Consider the following 20,645-nt stretch of genomic DNA (forward strand, 5'->3'; position numbering starts at 1 on the left):
TAGTCGCAATCTCTCATTAGAGAGAAAGACACAACTGGTGGCGAGTTTAATCAAGGGTCAACATGCCAAGGCGAGAGGTGGGGTTGAGAAGGCAGGGCCTTCATAGCAACATTAAGCCCTTGCAGGAAATTAATCCATGCTCTTGGCATCACTCTGCATCACAAATCAGCTATCCAGTCATCTGAGTTAACCTACCCCTCTATATCATTCTACAACGGAGTGAAGGATTACTGGAAGAGGGGTGCAGATAGGAAAATGGAGTTATGATCACAATTAAATCAGACATGATCTTATTGAATGGCTGAGAGAAATTCAGGGGCACAAATGGCCTACTTTTGCTCTGATTTCCAATGACTTTAAAAGTCATCTTGTATATGGCAAAATTTCCAAAAGAGATCCCTCCAATGCTGTAATCAATATTTATCATTCAATCATGTTTGTGAAGTCAAATTATCTGGTATTTATCATATTGCTGCTGTGTGGCAACTGTTCTTAGACTTTCAAATGATATTTTGGATTGGAGATTGGGATTTATATTTGGTTCAGAAATCAGGGTTTATCCATGAGTTTGGAGGTTGTGATTTATATTTGGATAAGAAATTTGGATGTTGATTTGAATTTGATTATATTTAGATTTGCAATTTGGGTCGTGCTTGAATCTGAAGGAGTTGTGTTTCTACTTGGAAAAGAAAGAAGATCTGGATGAGCTGCGGATTGCAGTTAGTCAGGTCTCCTCCCGGATGATCGGAGCGCTGTTGCAGGAGTTGTTCCCCAAGTGGCAGCTCCTGGTTTCCCTGTCTGGCTCCTGGGAGTTTGATCTGACGTGTAGCTGCCGGTGTGGAAGGAGAGGCCGGGTGCCGGCGCAAGTTAAGGCGGAGTGGGGCAGGGAGCCGGCGGTAATCCTAGCTGCAAAGTAGAGATGCCGAAGAACAGCGGGAAGCAGCTGAAGCCGAGCCCCAGCCTCCGGGAACGGCTGGACGGACACGAACTGGACCTGAGCCTGAACGGCCTGAGTGAGGTCCCGGTCCGGGAGCTGGTGAGTGGCGGCTCGGTGGGAAGCAGCGGGTTGACACCCTGTGCAAGGACAGGGCTGGAGTGTGATGGCTCCCACAGTTTGTCAGCCTGCTATCAATGCCCAGTCTCTCGTTTCATAAACAGACATTTGGTGCCGGGCAGTGTCCACTTGAGGCGGGAGGAAATGACAGAGGCTCCTGAGTCTGTAATTACACGTTGTGGAGAGCGGTGAGCTTGTGGAATTGTCTGCCACTGAAAGCGGTCAAGGTCAAAACATGGAATGTTTTCAATAAGGAGTTAGATATGGTTTTCAGGGTTAAAGTGATCTAAGGGTATGGGGAGAAAACAGGAACAGGGTGCTGAATGATGGAGCAGGCTCAAAGGGCCAAATGGCCTACTCTTCCAATTTTCTATATTTCTAACTCAATCCATATGGGGTCTCAACCTGTGTATGAAGTAAACCACATTGTGACAACTTTGGGTCAGAGGATCTTAGCAACAGCAATAGGTTTTACATTATTGTTAACAGTTTGATAAATGCAGAATGTTCTTATTAAAAATTGCAAAAGTGTTTGCCTATAGTGACATTACCTGTATTGTATGTCTCAAAATTTATGTGCCCATCAACAAATAGATGTTTATTTCTTGTGCATTTGTGTATGCAGAATCCACATTAATCTACGCAATCATGTCAATATAAAAAAGGTGGTGGTTTGGGGTGTTTTGAAAAGCATTAAGGTTGACAAGTCCCCAGGACCTGATGAAATCTATCCAAGAAGCTGAGGGAGGCTGGTGAAGAAATTGGGGCTTTGTTCTACATCTTTGCATTCTCTTTAGTCACAGGAGACATTCCAGAGGACTAGAGAATTGCCTATGTTGTTTCTTTGTTTAAGAAGGGCAGAAGGGATAATCTGGGAAATTACAGGCGAGTGAGCCTTACGTCAATGATAGGGAAATTATTGAAGATCCTTAGAATTTATTCTCATTTGGAAAAATATACACTTATTAGCAATAGGCAGCATGACTTGTGCAGTGAAGGTCATGTCTCACAAACTTGATTGAGTTTTTTGAGGCAATGACAGACGATTGAGGCAGGGTGGTAGATATTGTCTATATGGACTTTAGCAAGACTTTTGACAAGGTCCTTCATGGCAGGCTGTTACAAAAGGTGAAGTCACATGGGACCCGCAGTGAGCTGCTAAGATGGATGCAGAACTGGCTTAATCAGAGAAGACAGAATAGAGATGGAAGGGTGCTTTTCTGACTGGAGATCTGGGATCAGTGCTGGGATCCCTGTTGCAAATGAATTGGAGGAGAATGTAGGTAGTTAGATTATAAGTTTGTGGATGACACAAAGATTGGGGGAACTGCAGTTAGTGAGGAGGATTTCCAGAGGATACAGCTGGATAGATAAACTAGAAACTCTGCCAGAGAAATGGCAGATGGAGTTTAATCTGGACAAATTGAGAAGATGCATTTTGGAAGATCTATGCAGGAGACAACCAGACAGTAAATAGCATCAACATACAGAAGGATCTAAGCATACAGGTTCATAATTCCCTGAAAGAAGCAACACAGGTGGATAAGGTAGTCAAGAAGCTATATGGAATACTTGCCTTCAGTCATTGGGACAGATTATTTAAAAAAATGGCAAGTCATGTTGCAGCTGTATAGCACTTTATTTAGGCTACATTTGGAATATTGTGTATAATTCTGATCGCCACAGTACCAAAAGGCTCTGGAGAAGGTACAGAAATAGTTTACCAGGATGTTACCTAGATGGAAGGGTATTAGCTATGAGGAGAGATTGGACAAACTTAGTATGTTTTCACTTGAATGTTGAAGTATGAGGAGCAACCTGTTAGAAGTTTACAAAATTGAGATGCTTGGCTAGAATGGATAGTTGGAGTCTTTTTCCTAGGGTGGAAATGTCAATTACTAAGAGACAGAGGTTTAAGGTAAAAGGGGAAGTTTAATGGAGATGTGAGATGCAAGGATTTTTTTTTAAGAAGTGGGTAAGTGCCAGGAATGTGCTGCCAGAGGAGGTGGTGAAGGCGGATACAATAGCATTCTTTAAGAGGCATCTTGACAGATATATGGATGGGCAGGAAATAGAGGAATATGGTCTGCAGTTTTCAGTTTAGAAATGTGCTGGCACAGGCTTGGTGGACTGAAGGGCCTGTTCCTATGCTGTACTGTACTTTGTATACTGTCCTCATCACACTCCTAGTTTAGGTTCATTGTAAACCTATTTGTCTCATATTGCAATAGGAGACCCTTGAGTATGAATTAAGGGAATTAGAGCTGAGTTGATGGTGTGCATTAATGAAAATGTTATTTGTGCCTTGCATTCAATTCCTTCTAGGCCACCAAAAGTTCAAGTTTGCTGCCTTGTATTGCAGCTGTGTTTTAACCTATCAAACTTTAAAATAATACTTGTATTTTCAGGCAGCATTGCCCAAGGCAACCGTCCTGGATCTGTCCTGTAATTGTCTTGTCACATTGCCGGTAAGTTATTGTATAAGTTGCATCTCTGTTAGTGCGCGTGTGTTCTGTATGCATAAATTCCATGTGTTGTGGGGTGGGGGTGAAGGTAGCAATTAGTTAAACAAGGTGTCATGTGACTTCTTGACATCAAGAATCGCCTAGGTTCTGACTTTATCTTTGTCTGGGGAGGTGAGATTTCATAGCTCAGCAATCATCATGTGCCATCTCTGAGATAGTGTGATGTTTTCAAGAACATTCTTGAACCCTGAGGGAGTCGATACCATCAGGGGAAGGAGAAGGGAGAGCTGGTACAAACTATACATTCCTCACTCAGAAAAACACCTTCAGGAGAGGGAGAGAGATCATTGACTTAGAAAAAATGTTGTAAGATGGTAATACCCTTGTGTGATTGTCATGGGATGCAGCATCCTGACTACAGCCTGTTCATGAAAATTCAGTTTTTACAAACACAAGAAAAAGTAGTCTGAGTACAATGTGTATGTGTTTAGGTCGGCACAGTGGTTAGCACTGCTGCCTCTCAGCGCCAGGGACCCGGGTTCGATTCCAGCTTCGGGCGACTGTCTGTGGAGTTTGCACATTCTCCCTGTGTCTGCGTGGGTTTCCTCTGGGTGCTCCGGTTTCCTCCCACAGTCCAAAGACGTGCGGGTTAGGTGGATTGGCCACGCTAAAATTGCCCGTAGTGTTCAGGGAGGTGTAGATTAGGTGGGTTATAGGGGGATGGGTCTGGGTCTGGGTGGGATGCTCTGAGGTTTCGTGTGGACTTGTTGGGCCGAAGGGCCTGTTTCCACACTCTAGGGATTCTATGAATGTGGTGCATTCAGGACATATCTTCTACGGGCTGAAATAAATGAGAATAACAGGAGTGAAAAGACATTTCGGTTCATCAAGAGCATGCTGGTGTTCATGGTCCATTTGAGTTTCTTCACACTGTTTAACAAACTATCAGTATCCAGTTCTCCCTCATGTTCGTGTAACATTTAAATGCTTCGATACTGTTAAAGTTGTAAAGCATAAAACAGGGGCCTTAGGCCATCAAGTCTATCTGACCTCTCTGCAGTCTTTGCCACTCCCCTGTCCATCACAATATCTCTGCAACTCCTTTTCTTTCAAGTGCCTATTTAAGTTCCTTTAAATCATTGACCATTTCCATTTCCACCACCCCAACACAAACAGTGAGTTCCAAGTTATCACTCTCACCCCACAAAGATGTTCTTCCTCACATGCGCCCTATATCTGTTGCCAAAATTTTAAGTGTGTACCTCGGTCCTTGCAGCATTAGCTAATAAGAACAACCATTGTTTTAAGTTCACACTTTCCCGAAGTGTATAACCTCACATTTCTGATATCATCTTTGTAATTTTTTTTAAAAATGACTCCCATTCCCTAATAGCCTTAAAGTCTGCTCCAGCATTCAGTTTGAATAATAATCTGATCAGAACTATATGCAGCACTTCAAGTGGGCCCTAAGTGTCCTAGTTTCTAACATTTTCTTTTTTTTTGACCCTACAACATTGAAGGAGCCTGGACTTACAGGCTTCAAGTTTAAAGATGGTTGTCACCTCCAGTACCTCAAAGAATCGTTACATTGTGACACAGGTTATGTATAAAGTTTCCACTGCTGAGTCATCAAACTCTCCCAAGAGAGGTGCAACATAATGTTAGATAGAGAGTAAAGCTCATTCTATGCTGTTGCATCATATCGCTTATGATGTGTACTTGTTTTGTGTGTTTTTTTTTTCTTCTGCCTATTGCATTGACATATGGTGGTTATGTAATTCTGTCTTGCGTCAGTGGATTAACTCTCTCCTCATGCCCCAATCCAGCTGGTAAGAAACTTGTAGTCGTTAGCTGTGCTTTAGTGTACACCAGTTTTTTTTGCCTCTGAGTCTGAAGGTTATGAGCTCAAGTTCCCCTTGAAAGAAATGCATAGGATTTAAGCTGACATTGCCGGTACTGAAGGAGTGCTGCATTGTTGAATGTCTTTATGGATGAAAAATTAAGCCACAGCCTTCCCTGCTTTCTCACACACAAAAGATTTTATGGCCAGTAATTCAGATAACGGCAAAAAGAATTGTCTTGGTGTTCTGCTTAAGTTTTACCTCATTGCTGTTTATGAGATCTTACTACGCCTAAATTGACTGCTGCATTTCCTATAGTGCTCAGTGGCTACATTTTAAATAGTGCTCCTAACGTTATAAAATGTGCAATGCAAATGTCGGTCCTTTTATTCCTTGCCCGTGGAGGGAAATGTAGCTGATCCCAAAACCATTCTCACTAAAGATTCACACACACGTTGTACTGGGAGTTGTTAATCCATAGAATCCCTCAAGTGTGGAAACAGGCCCTTCGGCCCAACAAGTCCACACCGATCCACACAGCATTCCACCCAGACCCATTCCCCAAATCTACACATCCCTGAACACTATGGGCAAAGAGTCACTTTGCATGGCAAACTTGCCATTGAGTCAACAGTAATTGGCTGAATAAATTACAAATCTTCATGGCATCTCCTGTCATAAAACAACGTACAATGAATGATCTTTACCGTTGTCGTAAGAACCAAGTAATGAATTTGATCCAAACAATTTCATACCCTCTGTAATGGTAAAATTATCATTTGTTTGCCAAACAAAATGCTTTAGCTATTCATAAAAAGCATTGTGTAAACTATAGTATCGTGATTTGGTTCTTGATATGCATCAAATAAATACCTTTGACTTGATCTTGTTTTACACTTAAAGCATGAAATTTATCTGAGGAAGGATCACTCGACTGGATATGTTTGCTCCAGTTTCTCTCCACAGATAACAAGGTGTAGAGCTGGATGAACACAGCAGGCCAAGCAGCATCAGAGGAGCAGGAAGGCTGACGTTTTGGGCCTAGACCCTTCTTCAGAAATGGGGGAGGGGAATGGAGTTCTGAAATAAATAGGGAGAGACGGGGAGGCGGATAGAAGATGGATAGAGGAGAAGATAGGTGGAGAGGAGACAGACCGGTCAAAGAGGCGGGGATGGATCCAGTAAAGGTGAGTGTAAGTGGAGAGATAGTAGGAGATAGATCAGTCCAGGGAGGACAGACAGGTCAAGGGGGCGGGATGAAGTTAGTAGGTAGGAGATGGGGGTGGGGCTTGAGGTGGGAGGAGGGGATAGGTGGGAGGAAGGACAGGTTAGGGAGGCGGGGACGAGCTGGGCTGGTTTTGGGAAGCGGTAGGGGGAGGGGAGATTTTGAAGCTTGTGAAGTCCACATTGATACCATTGGGCTGCAGGGATCCCCTATTCCCAATTCCTTCGCCTCCGTCGCATCTGCTCCCAGGATGAGGCATTCCACTCCCGTATTTCTCAGATGTCCTCATTTTTCAAGGACCGCAACGTCCCCCCCCTCAGTGGTCGAGAACGCCCTCGACCGTGTCTCCCGCATTTCCCGCAACTCCTCCCTCACACTCCCTCCCTGCAATAACGACCAAAACAGAATCCCCCTCGTCCTCACGTACCACCCCACCAAGCTCCGGATCCAACGCATCATCCTCTGACACTTCCGCCATCTGCAATCCGACCCCACCACCAAAGACATTTTTCCCTCCCCACCCTTATCTGCCTTCCGGAGGGACCACTCTCTCCGTGACTCCCTTGTCCGCTCCACGCTCCCCTCCAGCCCCACCTCACCCGGCACTTTTCCCTGCAACCGCAGGAAGTTCTACACCTGCCCCTACACCTCCTCCCTCACCCCCATCCCAGGCCCCAAGCAGATGTTCACCTGCACATCTGCTAATGTGGTATACTGCATCCGCTGTTCCCATTGTGGCCTCCTCTACATTGGGGAAACCAAGCGGAGGCTTGGGGACCGCTTTGCAGAACACCTATGCTCGGTTCGCAATAAACAACTGCACCTCCCAGTCGCGAACCATTTCAACTCCCCCTCCCATTCCGCAGATGACATGTCCATCCTGGGCTTTCTGCAGTGCCACAACGATGCTACCCGAAGGTTGCAGGAACAGCATCTCGTATTCCGCTTGGGAACCCTGCAGCCCAATGGTATCAATATGGATTTCACAAGCTTCAAAATCTCCCCTCCCCCTACTGCATCCCAAAACCAGTCCAGCTTGTCCCCGCCTCCCTAACCTGTCCTTCCTCCCACCTATCCCCTCCTCCCACCTCAAGCCTCACCCCCATCTCCTACCTACTAACCTCATCCCGCCCCCTTGACCTGTCCGTCCTCCCGGACTGACCTATCTCCTCCCTACCTCCCCACCTACACTCACCTTTACTGGCTCCATCTCCGCCTCTTTGACCTGTCTGTTTCCTCTCCACCTATCTTCTCCTCTATCCATCTTCTATCTGCCTCCCCCTCTCTCCCTATTTATTTCAGAACCCCCTTCCCCTCCCCCATTTCTGAAGAAGGGTCTAGGCCCGAAACGTCAGCCTTCCTGCTCCTCTGATGCTGCTTGGCCTGCTGTGTTCATCCAGCTCTACACCTTGTTATCTCAGGTTCTCCAGCATCTGCAGTTCCTACTATCTCTGTACAGATGTTGTGACACCCACTGAGCTTATCCAGCAATTTCCATTTTTGATTCCGTTTTACAGTATATGATCAGGAGCAGGAATCCTGGCTGATCTTTCAGTGCCTGGCTCAGGGACACTGACATGAAATGTGGCATTCTGGTTGCTGATGGCTAGTTAATTTTGTGCTATATAGGTGGAGTTTTGTCTCCCTTGAGCATTGTGGTGGGCAGGTCTATATAGGATTTTATCGTGAGCAGAATGTGAGAATTCTGATGCCTGGCTGGAGGTGTAAGCTTAAGTGAGAACTTTTTTAACTGATATCCATGTTTCAAGCAATTTCTTGAGTAGCTGTTAAGTTTGTTTTTTTTTAAATTGTTTTTGTTTATTTCTCTGTCTGAAAAAAACCTCTCTGTCAAATGCAGCCAGAATTCTGCAGTCTGACACATCTCATTAAACTTGATCTCAGCAAGAACCAGCTGCAAGAGCTTCCTTCGGATTTTGGGCGACTTATTAACCTGCAGCATTTGGACCTCTACAACAACAAACTGACTAACCTACCAGTCAGCTTTGCTCAGCTCAAGGTAGGCAGCCTATTCCAATAATCTCATACTGGGGATCCCTTAGAGAAAAGCTTGTTTTCTGTTTGTCAGTTTTCTTTCCCCATCATCCTCCAAGCTTGCAATTAATATTTTATCAAGACCATCTTGTGGAATTGGGAAAGCAAATCATTGTTGTGGTCACTTTCATTATACTGGTCAAACTGCAAACTTTCCTTTCTTGTTTCGCCTGCCCTTCAATGCTTTATTGTGCCTCTTCCATTCTACCATCTGCAAACTTGATGTCAACTAAAACTATGCTGCCTGCATTCTAGTTCACACCAAGTTCCATTTGCCAATCACCTCGGTCCTGATCTTTATTTTTATACATTCAGAGCATGAGGGCACTGCTGGCTAGACCAGCATTCATTGCCCATCCATAATTGCCCAGAGGGCAGTTATGAGTCAGCCACATTGCTGTGGTTCTGCAGTCACTTGTAGGCCAAACCAGAAAATGATGGCAGTTTCCTTCCCTCAAGGATATTAGTGAATTGGAAGGTTTTTCCACCAACCAACAATAGTGGTGTCCATGAAACCAGATCTTTGGGGGAGAATGGTGTGGGAACTATATGAAAAGCTTAAAACAAGTTGAGAAAGATAGTGACATAGGTTGTCATTTGTGATTTTTGCTAAGAGTTCTTTTGACACCGTAGCAGGGGTGGAAAGATTAGAGAGATTCAGATATGGAGTTGTGGAAAAGACAGGTGCATATTTGGGAGGTGCCAGTATATTTGGTGAAGAAAGGGAGGTTGGAGTTGGGATGATAGTTAGCATGGTCTGTTGATGATTATTTGAGGAGAGGGTTGATATGGCAGACTTGAAAGAGAGGGAAACATTAAAAATACCAACTAACATGGGAACCATTGAAGCATGTTGCCTGGTCAGCAATTTAGTGGAAATATAATTGAAGGTGCAGAGTTAGAACTGATGAGTAAGTTGAGCTCTGAGTGAAAGAGCTGAGACAAAGAAACTGGAGAAAGACACCACTTCAGGGCTAGGACTGGGGAACAGACTAAGAGAGTTAGTCAAATGGGCTAGGATGAAGGAGGAAATTGACATAGAGAGCTGATCGGATAGCTTCTAACTTCCGGCAAAGGTATTCTTGAGCTCCACACACACTTATTGGTAGTGACGGTGGATGAGGACAGAGGTGTTTAAGGTGACCTCATACGATACAGGAAACAACTGGGGGTTATCTTTGTAGTTTGGGATAATCCTGGAATCATTAGGCCAGTAAACTGCCATATCCTTTTAAATTTGCATCCATTGAACTTGAAGTAGTGCACATGACCATTCTATGAGAAGGAGAAATTATTCAGTTTGGGACCAGGTTATAGAAGATTGAGATGAATGCTTCAGTTCAGCAAATCAGAAAGTAAAAGGCTAAACAGTTGCGATTTTGAAATTGCAGTTGTAAGTGAATTGGAGAATAGTTTTTTTTTTCGGAAAGAACACGAGGATGTAGAGTTGAGGGAACGCAGGTTGTGAATTGTCAGCGATTAGTTTATCTGGGATTGAGTAGTGAAATCATATGAGATGACAAGATCAAGGTGGTGTATATGGATTGAGGATTTTAGTACCGATTACCTCATCCTTGGCACTTATTTCTTTGTCGTAGTACCAGAACTAAATACCTATTTGTGTCATTGGGATAGAGCCGTGTGCAATGTGTGAAGATATGTGATGATTGCATCTCTTCCAGCAATGTACTTCATGCTCAACCTCAGTAAACCAATCCCTACAATGCCTTTGTGACAGTTTTACACATTTTGTACCAGTGAACATGAGGTTTCTGAATGGGAATTAGTAGCACTGTTGTAATTTCTAGAGAGGAAGCACATTGGTTTATGCAGTCTCACTTGGATCTTGGCATTTTTGTTTAGACAATCAAAATCTGATGCTTTACTGAGAGTTTCTGTCTCTGAAATGTGCTGCCTCAAGTTTGATACAAGGATGGATCTAGTTCTGTCTTCTGAAAGCAGGGGAATACACTGTGGTGAAAGGACAAAGGGCACTATTTGTTGTCAAAGAAAAAATGATCTTGTGTTGTAAAGCACCTTCCCCCACCTCATAGCTTTGCAAAGCATTTTGCAAGCAATTAAGTATTTTTGATACAATTGCATGTAATTTATGAAATCTGCCATTTAATTTGTTCACAGCAAGTTCCTACAGAAAGCAGTGAGGCTAACTGATTCCCCTTTCTCTCAACAGAACTTGAAGTGGTTGGATTTAAAAGGAAATCCACTTGATCCATTGCTTGAGAAGGTGGCAGGTGACTGCCTAGATGAGAAGCAGTGCAAGCAGAGTGCAGCCAATGTAAGTGTCAGGATTTATCCTCACAATAAAGATAATTTGATATCAGTTTCCACTTATGGCATCGTACAACTGGACATTTCACTTAAATGCACAGATGGGCTAAGAGAAACCACTGTCTAATTTTGAAAGACGCTTTCAGGTGTTTTAGAAAAGCTTGTATATATGCACGACAGGACTGGTGAAAACACTAATCTGTGGTGTTGATATTTCTAATAGTGGCTTCCAATATAAGGGATATAGGTCTGTCACTATATGATAATGGCATACACCAGTACTGCTGGGGACACTAATACAGTACAGATTAGTTAACTGTATAAAACTGGGGTATAGTACTGATAGATATAGATGCATTACTATATAATTGATAATATGATAGCTACAGGTTTGTCACTGTTCTACACTGGGATATGTTACTGGTGTGTACAAGTCTTGCCCATGTCACATGGGTACAGTACTGGTGGATGCAATAACACCGGGTAGAGTATTGGTGAGTACAGATATAAAGCCTGTTGCAGTTCCTGTAAAGGCTGAGCACATTTTCCAAAGTATTTCCAGCAACCAACAGAAATAATTGAAATGTTTTCAGACTGTAACTAAAGCAAATTAAAATCAACATGTCAGACTTTGCTGTATTAGTTGTCTGTTAAGCAAAGTTTTTAAAAACAAGACTTCCACGAGAATAATCTAATGCAATCAACGTACTGTTCTGAGGAAGGGGCACCGGACCCAAAACGTTAACTCTGTTTTATCCTTCACAGATGCTGCCAGACCTGCTGAGCTTTTGCAGCAACTTTGTTTTTGTTCCTGATTTACAGCATCCGCAGTTCTTTTGGTTTTCAATCAACGTACACATCTTCCGGCTCCTTCTGTGCATCACACTTCTGGTAGAATGTAGCAACACAAGACTGAGTTCCAATTTACTGCTGGCTTTCCAGCAGGCTCATTTCTCCTTGCCATGCCAGATCAAATCTTCCATTGTCCTTCAGAAATCATTGAGTTCAACCTAAGTGTTTCCAGAACTAGCTTTCACTAGCAAAGACCATCTTGGTGACTCCTTGTTCCTTAAATTTCCAAAGGTTCTGTCAATCTTTCCTTGTTTGTTTCTATAGAAAACCAACTTTTGCAAGCATCTTGATTAGACATTAATACAACTGGTCATCCTGCTCTTCATAACAATAATTGCTTGTGTTTCTGTCTATCTATCTATCTATATGTATATATGCACCACTCTGCCTTTCTCCAAAAAGTAGCTGCTCCTTTCTTCTGTATCAAGATGTGAAAACTTTTATTTGGATTTCAAATGTATCTCTCTTTCCATGATAGTCCAGTCAGATGAGCTTGCCGCTGAGCAGATATTTAGAATGATCACCAATTTCCCCCATCCAGAACATTTCAGTTTCCCCTTAGATTGCACTTTAAACATCTCCTTTAAGCATCTTATAAAGTCCACTGGTCAGAATACACTGGGATACAGTACTAGTGATTTGTAACTGTGGCACTGTACTAATCTTCTACTAATGTTGTATGTTAGTAAGATTAATGAAAGAGGATACTTGAACATTTTAAGTCTTCAAGTAATATGCACTGATCAAGATATGTCAGGGCTACTGTACATGAAGCTGGCGTGGTGATTCAATTCCAAGGAAGTCAGTTGTTAACTTTGTTTTCACTGTTGGATATTGCAGGTGCTGCGGTACATGAAAACCATTCAGTCTGAACAAGATCGTGCAAAACAGCGACGGCTGCTGCTTGAAAGAGGTAATAGTTGAGATGACCAAGACAAATCCAGGTATAGGGCTACTGAGAATGGAATTGTATTAGTCACAAGTTTAAGCAAGCTACAGCCTTTTCCAATATTGATTTGTGTTTGGGCCTTTTTCAGCTATCTTGAAGTTTACAGACTCTGAGACGATGGAGGTAACTCCATGTCCATTCATTGTTACAATCAAGAGTCTGACTTAAGGGTACTGATCTAAACCTAGCCTTGTTTTCAGTGGACTTTCACACAAGTATCATAGGGTAACCTTTACACAGGATAACCTTTCATTGTGTTATTCCTTCCATGCCTTGGAGTGCTGGCATCAGTTGTCACGTACCAGGTAAGATCAATAAACTCAACACAGATCTAAGATTAAATTTGGCATCTTCCTATTCACTGTCATGATCAGCTGAGCCACCTTGAAGTGGAAGAAACAAATTTCAAGAGTCTGTTAGTTATTGCCATATTCTTTTTTCCAGCATTGTATTGGTGCTGCATTTGTTCTGCTTTGTAACTGTAAGTCACATGGAATAAGCTAGTTAGACAAATTGAACTGGTTTTATGTTATAAATTCTGACACAGATGAAAGCTATCTTAATGCAAAATAATTTTTTGCATTCCACTGAATGACTGAAGATACCTTTTATAGGGCTGTGAGGATAAATGCAACCTGTTCTTCATATGGGTGATACTGTTTACTGTTTAGCAAAATGGGTACAGAAAGAATGCAGTGGCACAGGCGATGTATTTGGAATGTAGTTTTATCTGTTATGAATTTAAAATCAAAGTGCAACAGCTTGAGCTTGGAGTCTTTTACGAGCTCTCCCAGGTTTTTAATCAATGATTAAACAGGTACCACAATGTGAGAACAGGATACCTGATCTATCTCAGGGAAAGCGACTGGCAGTTGGTCTGAATAATGTTCAGAGCACTGCGAATGGATTGGTAATTTTCACTTCACTGATTGAAGAGATGGATCATCACATAGGCTCACACTTTTAATATGTCTAGAACTTGGATGCCTAGCTTCGTGATTAGCCAAAGCAGTTCACAATCAGTAAGCTATTTCTGAAATGTACTCATTGGCTGCAAAGTTTGCCTGTTATAACAATGTGAACACTACACTAGTAGCAAATTTGACATGAGCTGAGAAATAGATTCTAGCAAGGATTTTGCAGGAACCTATTTATTTAATGCTGTGGGGTGCGTTATGTCAATAAGAACACATGGACAGGATCTTGGTTTGACATTTTATTTTAAGTACAGCACTTCCAGTGGTATGCTATTCTGAGCCCGGCACTTACATGTTACATGTTTAAGTCTGGAGTAGACTTGAAACACCTGACATCAGAGTCCAAAAGTGCTAGCAGAGTTTTATAGAGAGTATAAAGTAAAATCAGAAAGCATCAAAAGTTTTAACTGCCACCTTTATAGCTAAATATGTTGTTGCAGAGTTGGAGAAAAAGCGTGAAGCAGCATTACGGGCTAAGGAAGCAATAGAACGAGAGCTGCGTAAACGAGAGAAAATGGAGGAGAAGGAGAGGCGCAGGAAGGAGTATGATGCACAGAAATTACAAAGGTTCAGTCAACCAAAGGAGGAAAAACCTACAAATACATCAGAAAGTAAGTGAAAGGTTTACAGTCAGTATGCGATGTGAATTCTTACAGAATTGGATCTGCTCCATGAGTTATGCGAATGTACTAGAAGTGACCAGGTCAATGCAAGTTAATCATTCTCTAGTTATAAATTTTTGTAAATTAAAATCACTTACTGATTCTTTACTCATTCATGAATTTAGCATCATTGTCTCTTGTCCTTTTGCAAGAAATTTGATTACTTGTTGGATGTGATTTCATGAGTATCAAACACTTTCACTGCAATAGCTGTTCTACTAGTATGAAGTTCGAAAGGCTTAGCTCCTGTTTGTGTACCTAGACACTGCATTCTAAATATTTGCAGGCATATCATGAAGGAAAAATCTGTAAAATTAGTTTTTTAACCAGTAATAAGATTGCCAGTATTAAGGGATGAATATGCCAAAGTGGGTTCTCGATCCTAATGTCAGTGGAACAATATCTCCTATCTACTCTGACCTGAACTTTCTTGATTTTGAACATCTGAGTAGAGGTCCCTTTTAACTTTAAACAAAAGCAAATACAGTGAATCCTGGAAAGTTGATTTAAAAACATAAAATGTTAGAAATATTTGAAGTTCTGAAGAAGAATCATAATTGATTCTAAATTTTAACCCTGTTTCTCTCTATAGATGCTGTCAGAGCCCACTGAGTATTTCCAGCACCTTCTGTATTTTACTCCATGTTTTCTCTCAAACAGAATAACTCCAGCTTCATCAAATTATGTGTACAAAGTTTCTCATCCTTGGACCATTCTTATGATCTTTTCTGCATTAGACATCTTTTCTAATGTCTTCACATCCTTCCTGGTGGTATCCAGAATCAGTATTTTTATATAGGTTTGTCATAATTTTATTGTTTTTGTACTCGCTGTACCTATTTATAAAAGCCTAGGACACCATGAGCTTTATTGAGCGTTTTCTGAATCTGCCTATCACTTTGAATGACTTGTACACATATTCTTCAGGCCTCTCCTCTGTTCCTGCACCCCCATTAGAATTGTACCCTTTCTTTTATATTGCCTCTTACCCCATTCTTACAACCAAAACAAACACACACCCCTGCATCAAATTTCATGTGCTAATTTTATCACTGTCCTCCATTTCTAAGTCTACAAACTTTAAAATTGTGCCCTGTGCAACTAGGTCTAGGTTACTGATATTATCAAGAAAAGCAGGGTCCCTGCTAACCTGCTGGGAAACCCTGCTATATAACTTGCCCTCATTCTTCAAAAAACTGTACACAAGTACTCACTTTTCCTGTCACTTGGCTAACTTCATGGTGCTCCATGGACTCTAATTTGCTGACCAGATCGGCTAGTTTCCACTGGTAGCAGAGGGCACAAATTTAAGATGATCTCAAAAAAAACTAAAAGGGAATCAAGAGAAAAACCTCTTTACATGAAAACCGATGTAGCCCTTTCCTAGAAAAGAATACACAAATTATCTTTTAAAGGGAAATCGATATTTACTTAACAATGAATCTTAACTGGCAGGGGGTGTGAGTGAGAGAGTAGGGTTAAAGGAGAGTGGTTATAACAGGAAAACCATCAGTGCAAATATGTCAGGTCAAATGTTTTCACAACGGAGGGAAATTTGACAGGAGGCAAACCTCTAATTAAAAAGGAATGATGTTGGTGCAAGTGATGGTTAGTGCTGAAACGCTAACACTGGATACCATGGTTACGGTTTAATTCTGCTCCATTCTAGGTTAAGCTTGATGGAAAAGTACCTAGTAATGGTGAAGTTATCTGTACTCGGCAGATAGTAGATGCAAGATTCCTGCCCAAGAGTTGCTTCTCAACTTGTTTAACCCATCTGCAGCTGCCACTGTCTACAAAGGACAAGTCAGGAGCAATATTCCTCTAAGCTGGTGCTTGTTCCAAGGTTCCTTTAGGTTTCATGCACATCAGTTGATGCACTGATGTGTTAACTTGAGGTTTCAGAAGTCAATGCTGCGCAGACCCAGACCTCTGAAATCACTGCACCAACAACTCAGCCTCAATAGTCCTCTGTGGTAAAGAATTCCAGATTCACTTCCCCATAAGAGAAGAAATACCTCCTCCTCTTTGTCGTAGAAGCATAACTCCTTATTCTGAGGTTATGTCCTTTGGTCTAGACCATTAGGGAAAATCCTTTCTGCATCTCCTTTCAAATCTTGTATCTTGAATCTCAGTCTTGTAAACCTTCTGTGGAATGCCTCCAATGTAAGGGGCCCACAACTGTTCACAGTATTCCAGCTGTGGTTTGACTAATGTCTGTACAGTTTTAACAAAAACTTTTAACTTTTATATTCCATTTCCTTTTGAATTAAAGGCCTACATTCCAATTGCATTCCCTATTACTTGCCGTACTAGAATGCTAGCTTTTTGATTCAGGTTTCCAACCACTCCCCTTGCGGTAGAGATAGGGCTTAACCATGGTGAAGAATTGCCTAATTCTTAATTCTACATTGTCACACGTGTTTTTAAGCTGTATGATAACTTGTGATATCATAACTTTCTATTGCTTTTAGAAATTATTAGTTGGGAACCATGTTCAATGATACACATTAAATCATTGTTTTCTCTCTCCTCCCTTTTAGAACCAGTGTCTTCTGCCAATCCATCAGCACCTCAAAAGGGACACTTATTCCAAGTGCTACTGAAGGTGCTTCTGTTCTTGCTGCTATGCTCAATAGTCACTGTAGTAATGTGCAGGAGAACAGAACTTCCCCATGAGCAGCTGTGTAGTACTGTGAACCATCTATATGAAGACACACTTCACGCCCTTCAGGGAAATGAGGTTCTCCAGAGGCTTCTACGTAGCATTCCATTCCCATGACCAATAGCCAGGTGAAGAATCACTGAAATTCCTATGGAATTGATTAATTTGTGTGTTCTTATATAGCACATAAACCCTTCAACGGGCCGGTATTCACCTTACTTGCCCATCCCAAATTCTAAACAATAAAATCCTATTTCGCATTCACTAGGCTTTGTTGTCTTCAGTGTTTCAAGAGTGGTCTTTTAAATGCACCTATTTTAAACTTCTGATTGACTTTGCTAACTCTAATTTCCTAAAAGCAGACTGGAACATTTTGAGTTTAATTATGTGATATGGCAGAAGAGGCTTGGGTTTGTGAAGAGGAAAATATCACATTGGAGCCTCGTTAGAAATAATTTGGCAATCCTGTTGATTTAGCTTCATTATTCTCAGGATGTTGATCCAATGAAGAAGTAAAAGGATGCTCTTAGAATTTGTTCGCCTAAAACTGTTAGTTGGCAGGCAAGATCTTTTTATGATTATGACTTTGACCTGCTTTAGCATGAATGGTTTGTTCCAGGTCACTTCTGATCTTTTATCTACTCAGACTGCAATCTGGAAGAATCAAAGTTGCCCACAGAATATTAACTTTCAGATTATACCAAGATTTAGTAATTCATTCCCAGTGAAAAAACATGACAACTGTAATAGTGGGGTAAATCCCAAGTAAGGCAAAAATTCATCCAAAAGAAAGTGAAGGATCATCACTTCGAGGAGTCAATTAATTAGTGATTTAGGAACTAAACAGATAAAGTATTAGGGAAGCAATAGTTAGAAGTTTTGCTGAAATAACATGTACCATAAATTTTGGAAGGTGTGTCTGTGTTTGTAACAAGCTGAAGGTTGCAGCTGTTCTTCCCACGGCTGGGGCTGCTTCCTCTATTCAATGGAGCATTGTTAACTGCACTACTTATCTGCTTATGACGCATGTGAACAGTATGGGATGTGATAACATTTAGTCATGTCGGGTAGAGAAATATGTATGTTAATCACACACATGAGGGCTATAACCGTACTGCTTTTATGCTATACACAGAGGTCTGACGAGAGTCCACCAAGTGAGAGCTTGACTGTTACTCTAGTGTTGACTCCGGACCTCTCGCCGGCTAAGCTAAAATAAAGAAGTTAATGGAACTCTTGTGGGGTCTGGAAGTTTTTGAGTCAACATTTCGGTGCCGTGACTCGGATCCCAATAAAGGGAACGTTTCCCTGGGCTGAATAAGCGACTGAGAGTTTGAATCAAGCATAATAGAGTGGTAGGGCGCCCCGAGGTATTTTACCTCAGACCATTCCTTGTGTTCGGACAGACGATCTGCCCCTCGCCCAGTGAGACTGGTACCTTGACTGGATCCAACGAACATCCGGACCAGGATCATAAGGTAAGAAATGCTGCGGGTGACATTGGCTATTCTGTATTGTTCCTGAGATGAAGAGTCGGGACTGGGGACCCCGGTCAGGAGAAGTGGTCGCCACTACCTGATGGATTCGATCTAGAGAACTGCCTCCTTATGATATGGCCAGTTAAAATTAGAATATGAAAGAGGAAAGGGGCAGACTTGTTAAATTTCTCACCTCCATAGTACTGTTATAAAAGAAATAGTTAACAAAGGAGTATAATGGGACAATCCCTCGATACGGCAGGAAAGGGGACTCCCCTTCAGAGTATGTGTGAGAGAATACCTGATCAGGAAAATGATTTACGGAAATTAAGTTCTGCACTTAACAAACGATTAGGGGACAAGATTTGGCCCCTGGGTCAGACCTGGGATGTGGCCTCTTGTGAACAGGCGGTAAACCAAGTTTAGAAGAAAAGTTGTGGAAAAAAGTGGAAATCATTAATTAAAGAATGGAAGGATAAAGCTGATAGTAAATGGAAAGATACCTTATTGGCCAGTTGGAGGAGTAATGCATGTGATAGAGGTATGTACAGCGGATGGCACTCCCAAAAGTTGGGAGACGTTAAAAGCTGAGTGCGAATGGGTAGACAGAAGGCGAAAAAGGGAACAGGAGAAACAGCGTAAAGAAACCAAGGCTGAGAAAGATAGACAGGAAGGGTTAAAGCAACAGCGCTGTAAAGAGAATCTAAGCTCTACTTGGGATCCCGAGCCTATGTCTGGCATACCAACCCTGTTTGATGAGGGGTATGATACCGACAGAGGTGAGGAATGGGGATGTTATCCTAGATTGCCAGTATCTCCCGTAAACCCGCCTATTCCCGCTGCACCGTCCCCGCCGCCGTATCAGGCTCCCGAGGGATCCAGAGTGGCCGAACGGGTAAAAATAAACCCCAGAAAACAGGTACCGTCTGACCTTTGTACCGGGATTAGTGGACTCCAAATTGGTCCCCAATTGCAATGTCCAATATGACAGTTACCAAATCCCAGAGCCGCTGATGACCATCAGGAACCAACAATTGGAGTTTATGTCCCCTGGAAGCCCCAGGAAATGATAATGATAATGAACCAAGCTCCGGATCGTAAGGAAAAACCAGCCCAATTCACCCAGTATGTCCGAAGGACGGTTCAAATGTATGATGCCACCCCCCAAGATCTGTTCGCACTGTGCTGTATGATTTTATCGCCTGAGGAAGCGACTAAATGGCAGGAATAAATGGGTGACGGCGATCAAAGGGGACCAGTTCGAAGTCATAGGGAGTTAGAGCAGAGATTTCCCCATGCTGACGCCCAAACAGACCATTTGATTCAGTGGTTAGAACGAGCTTTACAACAACCTGTAAACATTAGTAAAATACTGGAGCGCAGACCTAAACCTGGGGAGTCGGGAGGCGATTATTGGGAGCGGTTTGTTGCCTGTTACGGAACATTTGCGGGTGATCAAGCTTTCAATCGAGGAGATGACTCGCCTTTGTTTAACGCTATGGCTTTGCAATGTATTCCTTCTGGTGTCGCTGACGTGATCCGGACAAACAATATGAACTGGTCCGAGAATTCCCGGTCGCAAATGAGGCGAGCGGTGGTCTGCTACTGGGATGGTCAGAACGAACCCAAACCATGAGCCAAGTTACAGGTAAAAACCAAATATGTCCAGCGACTATTTTAAGTTGCATACCTGCCGATGCCTGTGTGTTTACAGTAATTGATCTACAACATGCATTTCTCGCCGTACCGTTACACCCGGACTCTCAGTACCTGTTTGCCTTTACATACCAAGGCCAGCAGTATACTTGGATCTGGCTGCCCCAGGGTTTTGTCCACTCCCCCACATTGTTTTCGCAGACCCTCCAGAAACAATTACGGACCCTGGCACTACCACAGGGATCGACCGTAGTACAGTATGTGGATGATTTGCTTGTCGCCAGTAACAGCGTGTCCAGCTGCGAAACTGATACCACAGTATTACTGAATTCTTGCACTCCCTAGGATATGTCGTCCCACCCCACAAGGTAAAACGCTCTGGTTAGAAACAGTGTAAGGACGGGTATGCCAGACCTGGGTGAGATACAGAAATTACAGGGGGACGCCCCAGCTGAGGAGCGCAAACTATGGACTCAAATG

General features: G+C 42.4%; 1 protein-coding gene across 1 annotated transcript; it reads left to right on the top strand.

Annotated features, from left to right (window-relative positions):
- Nucleotides 1–735: 735 nt before the first annotated feature.
- On the top strand, nt 736–17,295 carry lrrc59 (leucine rich repeat containing 59). The gene is made up of 7 exons (XM_020529722.2): nt 736–1,036; nt 3,463–3,522; nt 8,444–8,602; nt 10,829–10,933; nt 12,619–12,691; nt 14,145–14,315; nt 16,910–17,295. Exons 1-7 carry the CDS (start codon nt 920–922, stop codon nt 17,146–17,148), a joined length of 924 nt encoding a protein of 307 aa, XP_020385311.1. The 5' UTR covers nt 736–919; the 3' UTR covers nt 17,149–17,295.
- The last annotated feature ends 3,350 nt before the right edge of the window (nt 17,296–20,645 follow it).

This window comes from Rhincodon typus, chromosome 23, assembly GCF_021869965.1.
Source record: "Rhincodon typus isolate 14 chromosome 23, sRhiTyp1.1, whole genome shotgun sequence".
In the NCBI taxonomy this organism is placed as follows: domain Eukaryota; kingdom Metazoa; phylum Chordata; class Chondrichthyes; order Orectolobiformes; family Rhincodontidae; genus Rhincodon; species Rhincodon typus.